At 39.5% G+C, this 17,741-nt stretch overlaps 1 protein-coding gene across 7 annotated transcripts in view; it reads right to left on the reverse strand.

Moving 5' to 3' along the window:
* The window catches only part of STX3 (syntaxin 3), a 38,583-nt gene extending 21,179 nt beyond the window's left edge, over positions 1-17,404 (reverse strand). For 3 of the 7 annotated variants that reach the window (XR_012693392.1, XM_075216975.1, XM_075216976.1), the window contains exon 1: positions 16,789-17,401. Coding sequence is in view for 6 of the 7 variants with exons in the window: in XM_075216975.1 (XP_075073076.1) it covers positions 16,789-16,818 (30 nt within the window). In the remaining variant the exon portion in view is untranslated. Of the gene's footprint in view, positions 1-16,788 lie in introns of all 7 variants that reach the window. The other 4 variants (XM_075216979.1, XM_075216978.1, XM_075216980.1 and 1 more) reach the window with 4 other exon arrangements.
* Positions 17,405-17,741: the final 337 nt, after the last annotated feature.

Below are 17,741 nucleotides of genomic sequence, written 5' to 3' on the forward strand. Positions count from 1 at the left end.
AGATATAGAGCATTAGAGCCAATACAATACATGATCATAGCACAGCTTAATTGTATTCTGTATTCTTCTCTTTAAGGAATGTTAAGACATTAAGTCATACACAGTAAGAAGAAATACTCAACCAAACAAGGGAAGTGGTACTGTGCGATTGTCTGCATATAAAGAACTTGGAACGATACTAAGACATGCATATATAATACAGAACAATAGAAGCAATATGCAATTGTATATAAATAAGCAAAAACACTGAGAATTCCACACAGACCAAAAAACTGGCACTGCACATTTGTCTATGCTAACAGAATAAATATATACTATGTGGATTTACTAAAGGGCAGTTTGCTTAAACAGACTTTTTTTTTCTCCGTTCTTTCAGTTTTTAAGGTGATTTCAAAACAGCCACATTTACAAAAGGCCAAACTGCCAGTAAAATGGCTGAAAGCAACAGTACGCCATCCTAATATTTAACATGATCAAATTACAAACAGCGAGATTTACTGAGCTGTGGTTTGATATACCATCGGAAAAATTTCCAACAAAACAAAATCATGTTTGAGCTATCTAGCCAATCAAAAGCAGGTATTAAAGAACATGTCTTTTTTTCTGGCGGTTTTAGCTGTTTTCAATCTGCCACACATCACCAGCCATTTAACATCCCAGCCCCATTCGCTCTATAGTAAAAGCGGCAGTTTTGAGTATGAAGCCCGTCGGCGACATGTTTCAAACCGCCACCAAACACGATTTTTAGTAAATCTACCCCTGAATATAGCATCTACCATACATAAGAAAGTAGTAGTACTGTGCAGTTATTCACATATACAGAAAAGCATCTTGCAAATAACACAAAAGCTGTGGTACTGTGAAGTTGGTGAAAAAAAACAATATCAAAAGAAAAAAAAAAAAAAAATCAAGGATACCGACCAGTGGCAAACAAAACCATTAACAAATGCAATAATAAGGTAGTTCTTGCTAGTTTTAGCTTATTTTATTTTTCTGGTCATAAGTTCCAAGATTTAACATTATCATATCAAATCTTAAAAGCGAATTCCAACAACTAGATATATTGTTTTCAGTATAACTAAGGTAAGCTCCAATATGCTCTTGACTTGTGCCAGAACAGGAATGAAGTAAGAGTAGGTATTTTAGGTCATCTTACTCCACCTCAAAAAAAAAAGTTAAGGTTTTTAAAAAAGTTTAGGTGGAATGAAGTTTTAAGGCAGGGAGGTTTCTTGACAAACTTGATCCTTGGGGCAAAGTCTGAAAATGTTTTAAACAGTGTCAGACCAATAAAAAGTAGTGGCTGTGGCTATGCAAACAGTAACAACGTAGTCAGTGATAGCTCAAAACTGCTCTGTGAACAGCTAATATGGTCTCCATGCTCCTCTGGGCCAGTGTCACATTTAAAATAATAGTCAGTATATAATAAAATATAAAATCCTCAACTATTTCTCTCATTATACAGCCCACAATAGTCCAGAATATTTTACAGCCCAAATGTTCTACATAATAATATAACTCCTCAATTATCAAAATACAGCCTCAAATGTTAAGCATATAGTACACCCCCTAATTGTCCTGCATATTACACGGCCCCAGGAGCAAAGTTAAACCAATCCATGGTGCTGCCACGTATGACTATCAGGGATTGAGCCGTGTACTGTGAATGCAAAAGCAGATGCTAGCAACCTGCACTCTTACTAGTTAACAATCATGTACTGCCCTACTACTCCTGGAGCAAAATTGTAGTAAACAAATATTTAATAAGGATTGCAGGATACAATACCTGCCCGATCCCTGGTGGTGATGAGCACAGGGCACTCCTCTGGTTGTATTGTGAAGCTTTCTTCACTAGAGAGGGTGGCGCACCCCATGGGTGGCACAAACCATGCCAGTGGCATAGATAGAGAAAACACTAGCCACTATCTCCTCTACATTTTCTACCCCCAGTCGCCAGTACACTCCCTATACAGCTACTGTGTGAGGAAACACACAGGAATTTCTTGCCCTGAAGAAGGAGGGAATGGTAGAGCAGGGCGAGTTCATCTAGCATATCCAGAAACAACCCACGTCATGTATTCCCTTCTATAGGGGAGATTCAATTCGTTGTTCTTTAGAACAATGCGGGGTGCTCATCATTACAGTACGGTAATTTTAACACTGATTTCTGCTCGCACACCCCACAATGTTCTAAAGAACAATGCGGGCCGCGCACTATTACTGTTACTATGGTAATAGTGCACATTATTACTGTTACTATTACTACGGTAATCTCAATGCTGATTTTTCCTCACAGTTCTGTGAACCGCGAGCAGAAATTCGAGTTAAAATTACAGTAATTCCCCCCTATGTGTCACCAAGGCGTTTTTGCTCACTGCCCCTTGTCATCTCTGTACTTTCATAATTTGCGCCTTTTGATACTGAATCACATCTATGTTCTATTGATCTCTTTGTGGGCATATTGGGTGATCATTGATCAAGGCGGATCACTAAATTATAACACATGAATTTCGACATATAGCGAATGTACATGGGCTTAATTGTTAGTGCATGTTTTTCTGTTGATTTGTTCTGTCAAACTTTTTGATTTGGTCTGGCGCCGGGCGCTTTAAAGTTGTCTTTGCACTGTACTTTCATAACCCCTAATGTTTACCCACACCATACATTATACCAGTTGGTGACTATCACATTAAATTGGACAGGGCCTAATACATTATACAAGTTTTAATTCATCACATGACACCATCTAATGAACACCACATTTATACAAGTATATATAAAAACTGTTATACCATCCTGTGCCCCATCACATTACAATATTCAGTGTTCACCATCATATAATGTAATCTTCTACCCATCATATTACACCCATTTGTCTCCCCAGCACCTTACACCAGCCTGTGCCCAGTACCAGACAGTGGGATCACCCTTCACTGCTTTTCTCCTCCCATCACTATTAAAGTCCCTGCTCGGTCAAGTAGTGGAGCAGAGACTGGAGAGTTCTCCTGTCTGGCGGAGCGCAGCCACTATATAAAGGTTTCCTCAAAGGAGATAAGAAGCTCTACCCAATTAGCGCAATGGAGAATAAAGTTCAAGTAAAATTTGTGTAGAAAACTTCAGCAATGATATTTCAAGATCCTGCTGCTACACCAATCTGGTCTCCATTATCTACCTCTACACACCTGTGCGGTCACAGTTTTTATGTAGTATGGAAAGCACTGGAATAAGGATAAGCCTCCGATAGATCAAGTGCAGATTAAAAATGAAGTTTACACTTGCTCTCTTGAAGTGACTCAAGGCTTAGTATAATCACTGTTCATCATATGGAAGAATGATAATCTTGTATGGTACCGAGGAGTTGCTGAAAATAAAGAGTTAGTCTACAATAGATCAATGCCAGTAGAAATGTATTTATTAATCCAATAAAGACCAAATGTGCATTTATTAGCAATTCTAAAGTACCAAACAAACGGAATCATCATTCTTCTGTATGGACAGTGATTATACTAATCCTTGAATCACCTCAAGTAAGTACAATATATACCTTTATATTTACTTAACTTTTAATCTGTATTTGATCTATTCCAGTCTTCTATCCATTCCAGAGCTCTCCACACTATTGAAAAAAAAGCGCAGCCATGAACACTGACATTGTCATATCCTGTGTCATGATGGAACGCAGTTCAATGATGTCATTATGCTGGAGGTTGAACACCACATCCCCAACTAACAGGACCACTTGACACAATCATGTAATAGATCTGGAGGTAACACTAGCCTGTAAATAATTTGTGATTTAAGGCATTCCTCAATACGCACTGCCACCCTTATTCAGCAATCTATCCCACCTGCCAGGTAACTAACGGGCTTTGTGAGTGGGCTGAATAGTATATTCAGACAGTGAAAATCCCAACAGTTAACCTGTCATATGAAATAGGACTACCACCGTTGTGAGTCACTGCCCTGCTAGCAGCTAGAACAGTTTTCTTTACCCACCTCCCCTTCTCCTTACATATTTTAATTTGCTTTAACACACAACAAAGAGTAAAATTAATAGATCTTCCAAAAGTAAGAGAAGAAATACTTGCCAACTTTTACTCCCTCCGGTAGATCCTACAAATCGCATCATTAAACCCACTTCCACCGGGATCCATAAGGGTGCCTACTCTTTCAAGAGTCCTCCCAGAAATTCTGGGAGAGTATGAGAAATACCAGGAATGGCAGTAGACGGTATACCCAGAACATGCACTCTGATATTTACTATTTATTAATAATAGATTTATAGATATCACAAATTACATTATAACCACAATAAAACCTATAGGAATTTATAACTTTAGCTTAGATTGTGGGCCCTAAATATATCAGCACACTTGTAAAAATAATGAGTCGATCAATGTCTCACCCACTCAGTGTCAAAATACAGTGATAAAGGATAACCCATGATAAAGCATCTGGATTGGGCTTTAAACGCATGTTGTCTACACATGACCCGCAATGACATCATACACAGGGCCACATCAAGCGTGTTCTTCTTTTCATTCCTGTCGTTGGTCAAGTGGATTTGAGACCCAGCAATGCTTTAATAGCTGAATACTAATATAGCAACAGGCTTTAGAAGCTTTAACAGCAAATCTTCAATTCTTCTAACATATAATATGATATTGTTTTAGGTTTATCCAAATGATTATAATGCATATTAGCTTGGCTTGCTAGTGTAGACAGTATTTTGACCATTATTGCATTTCAACGAAAAACACTAATTGGATTTCTTGTGGTTTGTATTGTAATTTATGACAATAATACATATATTATTAATCATTACTGACTGTCAGAATGCTCATTCTGGGCATTTCTTCTCTTACTTTTAGCAGTTATTAGTACTTTGTCCCAGTGCACATCCCTAAGGATATGTTGTCTTAACAGGGGCCAAGACTTGAGTTAAATATTTAACCTGTAACCATAATTAAACTATTTTATACTAACAATGTAAGGAAACGTCCAGGTGGTTTTGTTTCGTTCTATTTTTTATTCTCTGTTAACAAATGCTTTAATACAAGCATGGAGAATGAGGACTGCCTTGTGTACCCTGCAACTGGACAAGACAACAGTGAACACTACTATGTGCTTACAGCATTACACAGAGGCATATTTTCTGCCTTTAGAGGCAACATATTGGGAGTTTTTTTACATTTCCTGCCCTTTTTTAATAATTCTAACAAAAAAAAGTAAGAAACAACTGCATAGACCCATATAACATGTAAGACTACAGAGTGGAGCAGGTCCAGACTGCCTTATCTTCTTGCATTTTCTGTGCATTTTTTTTCAATTTGAATCTTAAGAGTTTTGCTTATTAAATAAATTCAGCTCAGGTTGCAGCAACAGGAGAATAAGTGGGAAGTTCAGAAGCAGAGGATTTTGTAGGCGGTTGAAGGTCTGAATTTTGTATATTATGCTCTCATTTTTATGGTATGTCAAGAAGGTATACAGTATATCAGACACTTTCTCCTGTCTCCCAATGTCTGTATAATGCAAAAAAATTATAGGAATATTTATTATTTAAATTTCCTTCATTTGGTATGCATTGCTACGCAAGTACAAAACTGTTAGCAAATGGGCTGATAATCTTATAACTAACGCAGGCATGCAGATTTGAAGGCATATTTATCAATAGAGCCCTGATCGTGGCAATATCACTTATTATCACAGCAATAAATAAGTCAATTATCTCTGCAATTTAACAAAAACAATATCGCTGGGGCAGTTGAGCGATACTGGACAGAGCAGTATGTGTTTACCACGACTTAGCAGTGCTAGTCTTTGCAGATGTGTGCATGCATAAGTTGGCTTACTTATCGCTGGTGATGACCCTTTGATGTATAGGAAATACAAAGCTCCATTGGCAAAATCTACCGCTTTCATCAGCAATTGGGCTTCTTGCCCATTGATAAATCTGTCCCTATGTCTGCCAACACTTTCACTTATGCTAAACTTTCAGAATTCGATCAGAAACAATCAGATTCTATTTGATGTAGCAAGGTGGAAATCAGGATGGTCGACTCTCACTGTACATTCATGGTTTGCAACATGAATCATTTTAACTGGGACACATTTCTCCTATTTTATCCATTTATAGCTCTCTTCAGAGATCCTGGAATAAATTAAAGGGGTTCTCCATCCAAAGTTAAAAATTAGCCATGTGTTTGCCTGTTAGTAAAATAGTAACGCTCACCACTGGCCTCTGCTATCCATATAAATCCCATCTCGCCACCATTCCTCCCCCACAGGACGCTGCTTCAACTATTCTTGAAGGTGGGATGTCAAATTTTTTATTCAATCTATACCGGTGGAAACACATTTAACATCAACTTTAAGCTTCTCCACCTCCTAAGCCCAAATAATAAACTAAACTTTTAGTTAAATGACAGAGTTAAATGAAAGATTTTGCAGAGAACCAATTTTAATTTGGCTTGCTTTCGGCTCCAATGGCATCTGTGTAAACGGCCGATAGAGATTACTGAACCTAGGTATACAGAATTGTAGTATTTACTCAACAAGTGAGGAGGGCAACATAATCAGCCCTGTATGATCCAGCGTTTATCATTCATGCAGCTGGTCTAATCAGTCATCCAAGTTCAAATGACAGAAATCAATTTAAAAGTCAGAGGTCAACCAATACACCGATGATTAGCGTCTTGCAAGCAAGGTATATATACACAAGCTCCCTTTGTGAGGTTCAGCGTGTTACCTTTATGTGACATAGTTACATGCTGTCCGAGTCACTGTTCTTAGGGAAAAAATCAAATCATGTGACATGGTTAAGAATTTGAAATTAAGCCCAGTTTTTTTTATTCAGGCAAAAAGTCAGTGGCAAATACGGAAATGGACGAATATCAGGAATGGGTCAGGCTGATGTATATGCAGAGTTATTGCATCCCAAAGTAGATTGTAAAGGTCTTCTGAATAAACTGGGTACAAAGACAGTGGAGATGTGCAAATCAATTCATTCCATTGTGAAATGCAATACAATTTAAATAGTAGCTGTTGGTAAATTAATTATCAGACTGGCATTGATTTGGCAAAAATCTACAGAATCCATAATGTCCACTGGAGAGTCAGGCAATTCATAGTGCATAGCCTTATTAAAAGACCTTGCAGCTCCTAAAACACTAATTCTTCATAGATTGTACTAGGGGAAAACATCTGTGGATGCCTTCAATGTAGCACGGACCACTGCACATACTGCATTTGCAGCACAGGGATGTAAACAACACTGCAGGATTACCAGCCTGACTAATCTTTCTTTACACTGTTTGGGCCCTCGCTGCAACACACTGACTGCCGCAAATTCAATCGTTTTCTGTACTTGTCATTAGTGCTATTAACTTTCTAGGTATAGAAATACACAAGCAATTCATTGCAATCAGAACTAGTATATTTTAAAAAAACACTCACCAGCAATTGATTTTGATCACAACCGGTTTATTTTTCTTTTTCAACACACATCATATTAGGTGTGTAAATACCCAGATAATACACTATGATTTCAACTAGTGAATATGTTTAAACGCACTGAGAGGTGCAAAGCACAATTTTGTTCTCTACTTGTCATTAGTACCATTACCCATGTCATAGTGGTCTACTCTCCAGGAATGTCTGGAAAACCAGACACAAATATAATTTATCATGGGGTTTACATGCGCAAAATACACGGGGGTCATAGTGTGGTCATGTCAGCAAACCCCACCTAACAAAGTAAACAACAAGGTAGAGAGGCGTAATGATCCAATTATACATTTTAGTGCTTTGTGGTGTTTATACTACGCAGAATAAATGGTGATTTGTCAAATCATCTGCATACTAATGGATTTTTTTTAGCATTCAAGTTTGGACAAATCCTCAAGGTTCTGCTAACCTCATCAGGGTTTCCTGGATTTTCAACACATACTTGGCAACATTCAAAACCTAAGGTGGCAAGTGCAGGGTTGGGGTAGAGGTTTGGTGAAATCATTCCATCATTGCACCCCCATTTGCTTTAGAGATTCGCAGCAGTGGGGCTATGACGACGCACAATGCATCATCAAGCCCCGCCTCCACCTACTTCAATAGTGACGATTTTGGGAACCGGGAGGGAATCTTGCTCTTCCAGGAGTAATTCGGGAGTCTCACGAACATTCCAGGAAAGTAGCCAAGTATGAATCAAAAGGACAGAGAGTTTTGTATTTCAAAGCTACAATTTCAGGCAAGATTTCACCATTTAGCTCACTTAGAATTACATGTAATATATAAATTTACCATTAGGCAGAATTGTTGTAAACAGATTAGGTATCTATCAGAATCCTAGAATATAAAGCCTAATAATAAACTGTGTTTTATGATAATCAGTATAAGAAAAAATCTGAAGTATGTACATGTAGCTATGACAACGTTACGAGCCACAGCAATATCCTCAGCCGTCGTGACTCATTATCTTCATGTGGGCTGTCACGGCCGTCACTATGACAACCGGGACGTCACTTCCTTTTCATCCCAGCCATCGTCAAAACAACGGCTGGGACGCTCTGTGTCTAAAATAGCGCGTCCTGGCACAAGAGGCAGCCGGGCGCATGCACAATAACATTAATTAATTAAACAGCCTCTGAGGCCGATTTCCCTCTGCTGTGCCGCTTGCTGAGTGATTGGTTGCCCTATGTATATACTTAGCCTCTCTGCCGGTTATAGCATTGACTGTCAGTTCGAGTACCTGTAAGTGTGTCAAGCTCTACAGGAAAGGCGTTTGCTATAGGCGAAAAACTCTGTTCCTAGATATGCAAGTTTATGACAATAGCCGCTAGCTGTAACAGAAAAGTGCATTGTGTTTAGATGTGTTAGAAGAGGCATAGAAAAACAGAAAATGAGAGAATATAAAAAAAGAAAATAGGGAAAAGGTAGAATAGAATACAAACGGTAAGATATCAAAACTTGATCTACACTGAATATCATGGAAAAATACATTGCACTAAAATCTATAAACTTCATTAGAAGACTAATCTGGGCCAATAGTCACCAAATAGTACATACAATAATAATATTATTAATGCACACCAGTTATGGCAAGGCAGTATTGTTAAGTGCGTATTGTCGCTAACCAATAACGATTGTCGAACCTCGATTTGGGTTTCCAACACACAAAGATTTATTCGCAAATAGTAGAATAATATGTTCAAGCGAAGTGATAATAAATACAGCCGTTACTTATCGCAGGCGCTCTGGATCCAGTGTGCAGTCATTCAATCCTAAAGTCTGGGGACAAGATGTTTGAACACTAGATGTGAAGCTGCTGCTTATATGCACACAGAAATACAGTAATACAATGAAGATGATATAGCTTGCTTCTATTGGTCCAGGTTTCAGGAAGGTCCAAGGGGTTGTCAATCATTGGCTAGTTGATCCTAAGGAATCCAAAGGAGGGGGTCATCTCTCCAGGGGGTATGCTCTGCTCTTCCCGCCAAGATTCCTTAGTCTTAAGTAGTTCATAATTTCCTATCATTCATAACTTGCGTATGCACTCTGCGATTCCTTCGCAGAGTGAACCAAACAGTAGGAAAGGTAAAGAGGTTTATTATGATACCACTCAAGATATGATTCCTTCAACCTGTTCCGTATATTTTACTAATATGCATGTAACTTTAATATAACACATAAATACTACTATATTTCGACATAACTGACTATGTGTTGCAACTACCATTAATGTGCACTATTTTATAAGTATGCGTGTTTGTGCGAATGTATGGTAACAGACCAATTACTATCGCTGCCACGTGTAGCAGATGCGTAAGCCCTTTTACACCGTAGCGTGCCCTTGTACATTGTAGCGTACCGTACGCATCTTTTCAGACAAAGACAACCAAGTTTGCTCGATTTTAATTGAAATGACTTTATCCAATTTGCTGACTTCGACAGTATGTACACAAAAAAAACATCATACTTTGCGTAAAGTATCTGATACAGAGGTATGAACGGAGAGCAAAAGGCGTTCACATTTTGAGAACAATTCTTTTGTCAAGAAACATCGTAGAGCATTTGCATGGAAGCAATAACTTTAGAAAAATGTTTTTTTTTACATATATCTGAGGCTAATTTATTTTCATTCAGGCACATCTGCCTTTTTCCACTGCCACGGAATCAGAACGCAGCCGCCAGAATTATGTTGTGATGTAATGCTGGCCATCCAACTTTGAACCATCAAACAGAAACGTCAAAGAGGTGCGCACATTAAAAATGATCTATGGCTTTCCCCCCACTCATTTATGACCATCCCTACCTGCCATCAAAGCAAAGCTTGATGGCGGTAGAAGACTGCACCAGAGAGCCCTACTCGATAGAAGACTGCACCAGAGAGCCCGATATGCATCTTACTGCCTCTCTGTGATCAGGGGAAGAGGATTCCAAGAGAGTTAAGTGTATAGGTAGCCCAACATATGAAGGTTAGGTGAAGAAAGGAAAGAGAAGGGGATGAGCTTTGTCATGTCCAGTGCTGAAGTGATATATAAACTCAGAAGGCACTCACTCCCCCCTTCTTCCAGCAGAACATACAGGAGGTAACCCAACCCTGCCCCCCATTGAGAAGATAGGGAGAGGTGACGTAAAATAAAAAGTTTGTCAAACTGTACTAATGTTTTATATAGTGCAATGTTTTGTGGATTTATGAAAACAAAAATAAAAAATGATATGGTTTAAAAAAAATTGATAATGATGACAAAGACTGGAGATATATGTTAATAAGTAGAGAATATTACAGCCTTTCGGTAAGGGGCTTATAGGTTTCACTGGAAAAGGACAGAACTGAACTGTATTTTTTTGGGCAAAGTCTGGGAACTGGCTGGGCAGCGATCCTGAAGGGTTAACGGACCACGGAGTGGGTAATTATTGATGTCTGTCAGTGGGATAGAAGGTAAGATGGTCAGTTAAACTTATGATGGACCCAGCACATGTGATCCTTAGGGGCAGATTCAATTAGCTGCGATGATCTGTGCATTTTTACCCTTGCTGCTGTACAAAAATCTGCTAATTTTTTCCTTGCACCTCTATGGGGCAAAGTGAGCGGATATTACTGTAAAAAAAATATCTGGAATGGTCATGTCACGCTTTGTGGCTAATTGGATTCCCCCATTAGTGTTTGGTTTTTGGTTGCCAAGTATGCCCCTCCCCTTAAGGCTATGATGGATTTTGATAAATAAAAGGGCTGTGGCCATATTCTCTCCACTGCTTGGTGTTGTGTTTTTATTATGAGTGCTAATTTGATGTGGTTGCAGGATAGAGGGACACATAGCTTCCCTGACTAAGGTTATGATGTTTATTTGTGCCTGGCCTGGAATTGTGAATAGTGTGCAGCCTGCACGGGAACAGATTTTACAGAATATAAACCAGTGTTTACTTGCAGTACTTCTGCCTCTCTAACACTGTAAAGTGATATATGTTGTGTAGCATATTATAAAGGAATTTAGTACTAAAATGTTGTACAGTGTAAGAAAGGGACACGAGAGCTGCATGGAAATGTAGGTCTGTAGTCCTGCAAAATTATTTCCATGGTAGTCTGGGAGGAGGGAGAGATGGTGTGCAGTCTAGTTCAGAGCTGGATCTAGGTAGCGATAAATAAAAAAAAAAAAAAAATACCATTATGATGGGGATGCAGGAGAGTTATAAATGGCTGGTAAGGGATTTTCTCCCAAGTAAGCAAAATTGCCGGGTGATAAAGCTCTCTCTCTGGGTGACTGTATGCAGTGCCAGCTCAAGGCACAGTCGGCACCTGCAGCCATGTAGGATGCAAAGACCTAGGGGGTGCAACGCACAGTTATTCAGCTCCTAGGCCATGGGTCGGCACGCAGGTGCAGCTCAAGTTGCCTCGCTCCCCCTCCTGCATTCATGGGGTGCCTTGTGCTCCGGCGCCCTGCTCCCTCCTTCTCACTGCCTGTCAGGCGTGATGTCATCATCATGTCCTGTCGCAGTAAGTGAGGTGCCGCTCCAGAAAAGGAGTGCGATGGAGGAGGGGAAACAGTGCAATGAAGGAAGGGGAACAGTGCTATACATTTTTTTAATAAATTACATTTATTTGAATTACATCCTTGAGAGGCCCTGGTATTTCTTTGTGTTTCTTTTGTGAAATATTTTTTTTTCCTTCATTTTTTTTTTCCAGTTAATAATAAAAGTATAATTTCTAAACTTAGCTGGGGGGGGGGGGGGGGGCGCACACCAACAATTCTCACACACGGTGCTGCTAGACCTTTAGCCGACCCTACAGGCCCATAACGTCAATTTTCTATTTTCCCACCTACTTGTATTGGCACGTCACTTAACAGGATGGAATTACATAGAAACCACTAAACACCCTATTCAGTTATTGTAAACAAGGAAACGCCTAAGGTGGAAGGGACTATTTACTCATTATCAAGCTGTTCCGGCTATTTCTGGGTAAAAAGCTTCTCTGTTTACCATGGTATTGTAAAACAAATGTATGAATTTTAAGTTTAAATAATGCTCTTTTTTAAGTACCGAATATAAAATCCAGAGATTAAGACAATATAGTGACAAATACATTCCCTTTGCAGAAAAACAGGAATTATAGCACTTTACAGATGGCCACTATTAAATATAGTGACATTGCCAGGGACATACATTTCTAAGGACAAATATTAAAAGCTAATTCGTAATATAAAGTATAGTTGGCAACTATGAAAGTTGGAGAAATGAACTTAATATAGTAAGTAAATATGGAAGAAAGAGTGGTGCATTCCCACTCTTTCCTCCATATCTTCCTGTGTGCAGCTTCTGTTCACGACCATCCATCAAGGGGCATGGTCAGAGGAGGAGCCGCTAAGCAGATAACTTTTCCTTCTAAGGTCGTCTCAGCCTGGCTATAAATTATTTTATTAACTTGTAGTAATGGAGCAGAACTGGGGCAGACTGAACGCAGACCTTTTGTAATGGTACACTTTAAGCTCTATCATCATCAACATTATTTAGCAAATTCTGTAGCACTTTAATATTGGGAACAAACACAGTAATAAAACAATACTGTGTAATACAGACAGAGAGGTAAGTAGGCCCTGCCCGCAAGCTTACAAAACTTTAAGCTCTAGTTACACCCATATTTGTCTGTATATATACATATGTAGCTGTAATAATCCACGTTTGTGTATTAACAGTCAGCTATGACAGCAAACTCTCCATGTGTGGACAAGTATTTTATTTTGTTGGCAACAAGTAATAATAATAATAATCCAACCATAGTTCATTCTCTCCAGTAACCAAGGACAACCTTATTCCAACCCAACTTCCCCTCCATGCCCAACTCTGGCTCATCTCTTCAACCTGTCTCCCTCCACTGGCACATTTTCATCCTTCCTTAAACACACACTCATCTCACCAATGCTAAAGAACCATCTCTCCATTCAGCATCGTTCTTCAACTACCTCTAATTCTCTCCAATATTTTGCATTTTGCTTCCAAACTATTTGAGCGACTTGAGTTCTACCGTCTATTACACTTTCTCGACTCTCTGCAATTAGTCTTCCACCCCAATATTCCAGAGACTGCAATAACAAAAGTGATCAATGATCTACTTACAGCAAGGTCTAAGGGCCACTGATCCATACTCATCCTCCTGGATCTCTCTGCTGCATTTAACACTGTTGATCACGTTCTTCGCCTGCATATCCTTTACTCTATCAGCCTTCATGACACAGTTCTTTGGTGGCTTACTAATCAAACTACTCCTTTAGTGTCTCTACCTTTGACACAATCACGCGCCTAATATCTTTTAGGGTCCAATTAGGCTCTGTTCCCAGCCCTCTCATTTTCTCACTGTACACCTCTTCTCTTGGTGAAATAGTACCACCTCTACATGGACAATACCCAAATCTAACTGTCCTCCTGTGACCATTCCCTTTCTGTAGTATCTAATGTAACCAACTGTCTCTTTGCTATCTCCACATGGATGTCCGATCACTACCTAAAGCTCAACATGTCCAAAATAGAACTTATCTTCCATTCTCCTAGAGACACCACCTCCCCTCAAATCTCCCTCAATGTCAATAACACACCCACTGCCTTGGGGTCACACTTGACTCTGCCTTTTGCTTTATTCCTCACATCCAGTCTTTCGCCCAGTCCTGTCACCGTCTCCTTCAAAATATTGTCAGAATATGGCCTTTTCTTATGCTACTCCAGTCTCATCTCCCATCTCGACTACTACAGCCTTGTTATGTGGCATTCGCCTCACCCATCTATCCCTACTTCAGACCATTTAAATGGCAAGGCAAGACTTATCTTCTCGCCACTACTCATCAGCAAATGCTTTGACTGGCTTCCCATGTCCATAGGCAAACCGAGGGAGCTTTCCTAGTGCCTGGAAACCCCCCTCCAAGCCTGGGGCACTGTACAATTGAGGAGGCTGGACCCTGCTTCCGCTTCACACAGCTCTGCTTGAAAAGGGAGAGCTGCGTGCACCTAACAGTAGTTCATGCAGCATTGCCCATGTATATTATGGGGATAGGAAGAGTTGGAGAGCAGCCAAGTACTGTCTAAAATTATAGCCACGCCCCCATGCATGCTGGTCACGCCCACTGGTGGCGTGGTGTGAAAACTCCCCTCTACAAATCCTGCGTTTGCCCCTGATGTCCTCTAGAATGAACCTCAATTTCCCACCATCACCTACAAAGCCATCAACAACAGTACATATTCATACATCTCAAATCTCATATCAAAATACTTGATCTGCACCTTGTCTCTGATAACCATCTCTCACTGCCACCTACAAGACTTCTCCCATGCCACTACCCACTGAAGGAATCCCCAAACATGCCCAGAGCCTTCAGCTCATTAAACAATCACTGAAAACTCATATCTTTATTAGAACTTACCCAACTTCTACATATAGTATCCACACTAGTGCACCCTCACATCTGTCCCAGACTCCACTCTGAGCCATGCTCCCCCTCTTGTTTTAGCTGTGCCCTCTTCAAATTAGAATGTAAGCTCTCTCAGGACCAGGACCGTGCCTATCCTTTGCTTTTATGTCTGCATTTATTTTGTCTGCCTTCTACATCTTTGTTTTATGCACATCCCTGATTTCTCCACTGATCGGCGTACAGCAAGGTGGTGTCTTACACATCAATGACAATAATAATAACAAATTCTACATTTTCCTGACATAATAAGGGAATTAGCCATTATGTGGCTGGGGGGTTGATGTACAAACATGCCCTACTAAATCTTCATGAATCATATACTGGAATTGGCAAAGTTGTTTAAAAGGCTTATGCCTTAAAATTATACTTTAATATTGAGTAAACAGCACAGTAAATCCATTATTCTGTATACTGTATATCCTCGTGACTGTGAGGTAATATTTATAGAAAAGAATAATTATAAAATACAATGGAAGTATATATGAGAAATGGGGGCTGCAGTGCCAAGACATAGTACAGTATCTGAAGAGCTTGGCTCAACTTGCCTAACTTCTACATTTCTCTGAAGATTATATTCCTGTGTTGGTAGCTGTGTATCTTCTTTAAAATAGGTTTTATGGGGCAGTACCTTCTAGTAATGCTGTTGCAATACCATTCCAAGTACAGGTAGAATAGCCTTCTGGCAGTTATGGTGAAGGACAAATTACAGGAAACAATCAACTATGCATGGAAAAAATTATGAATATGATGTAATCAACACACACAAGGATTTAGCATGTGATTGCAGCAGAAACTGATGTCAGTTGCTATGTGAAATTGCATTTTTCTGCTATTTAATACCACGGACCATTAAACAGTTTATTATATGCTTCCGATGCCTTTGTTACACTCTAATTCTCTGCAAAATTATACAGCAGAGAAGGAAGACTCCATTTCAAATTGTAAACATTATTCTGCCATTAAATTTGTTTAAAAAATATTGGGTTCACAACAGGTTGCAGGAAGACTAAAAATTATACATAGACATCCCAAATTAAGGGTATTGACCATTTGTTCTGGACTAATCAGGAACTGCAGAGACATAAGGTTTTCATGTAATTATGTCACATGATCACTGGTGGAATATCCCTTTACCAGATTCAGAACCACTCTTTTAGATTAATGTGTTAGTAGAGATCAGCTTGCTGTGTGTAAGGCTAGGCTCACATACACGTACCAAGGCTTTACATGAAAATGTATGAACATTAGCATACTTTAACACATATTTTCATGTGTTTTAAATGTTTGTGCAAAATAACCTTCCATGCTCTGCAATTTTCATTTAAACCCTCCCATGATTTTTAAGCACCTCTAACACAGTTTATGAAACACAGTCTAAATTATTTACCTGCACTTTTAATGTTTCCTATACATTGTATTGTATAGTTAATATAAATGACACTTTCAAATTTGACCCTTACGGTTTCAAACACATTAGTTTGGTACTTTGATATGCAGTACAATAATGTCCACAAGATTGCAATTATTTACTGACCTCTGAGTTTTTCTGACTGTTAGTAAATTTACTGATGTTTGTCAAGCATGCTGAATTAGTGTGGACTTGTGATGAGTTTGAATTACATGTGGTGTTTGTAGTTGTTGTGGCATTATAGTGTGGTGGGGTGGAGTCTGTGGCCTGGGACTATTTGAGCAGGGTGTTGGTATACGTGGTGTGTTGTCACTGGTGTTATAACACTGACCCTGGGATGTCACATTGAAACAACCTGTCAAACTGGTTACAAAACCTAACGTGCAGTCTGTCACCGACTCTCACTCGGGGCACTGCAGATCTGTCACTCACCGCCTTCAGTTGCTCCAGTCGGTCCTTCATTTTGGAAAGTGTCTCCTCTCAGTCACTGGGTGTCTGTCACTCTCTCCCTTGTTTAATCCAGGAGCAATTTATTTTTCTTACGTTTTTCTTTGTGTGCCTATGAACTGAATCCTCTGTTCCTCTGCTTCTTGCACTTTTTACACAGTGTCCTTATAGGTCTCATTCTTGTTGCCATGTAAAACCAGACATCATAAAAATCAGTTTGTAGTTTGCCCGTCTGCCTGTGTTTCTCTCTCTCGCTCTCTCTTACAATAGAAATATGCTCCTATTTGATCCAGTTGCGCTTTCTCTCTCTCTTTATCCAAATCTCTGGCTCCTGTTGCTCTCTCTTCATCCAAATCCCTGACGGTCTCTCTGTCACTGATCCGGTCTCTCTCATACACACAACTCCTCCCTTCATTAATCCTCCCAGGAAGGCTGTAGAGGGAGGGGGAGTGCAGAGCCCAGGAGAGATGACCTCACTGCTTACCTGAGCAGGTGTGTGACAGTCTAGCACAGCCAAGTTACTCACGAACAGCATCTCTCACATGAACACAATAATTTAACAACACTAATATAAACTACAAGAGAATACATCAACCTGGACACAAACACTACTGTACACTCTGCAGAGAATTGCTACTGAGCATGAAAATGGTCACAGGATTGCTACTCAGCAAAAACCCTCAGCAATTGTGAAATATACAGCATTGCACATACTAAGGTTGGCACATCAGCGATTTACATCTAGATAAAATAGACGCACTGAAAAGGAAATCATCATGGCACATATAGTAACAGAAGCAGCAAAAATGTATTTGCACTGTAAGCATCTAGACTGACCACAATGAAGTGTATTTATTAACATGGTTAAAATATAACAACTTGTAGCTATAATTGCCAGGTCAGCTATTAAAAAACAGGCACATGTGAAATACACATAC

The sequence above is a fragment of the Mixophyes fleayi genome, chromosome 6 (assembly GCF_038048845.1).
Source record: "Mixophyes fleayi isolate aMixFle1 chromosome 6, aMixFle1.hap1, whole genome shotgun sequence".
NCBI classification, from domain to species: Eukaryota; Metazoa; Chordata; class Amphibia; order Anura; family Limnodynastidae; genus Mixophyes; species Mixophyes fleayi.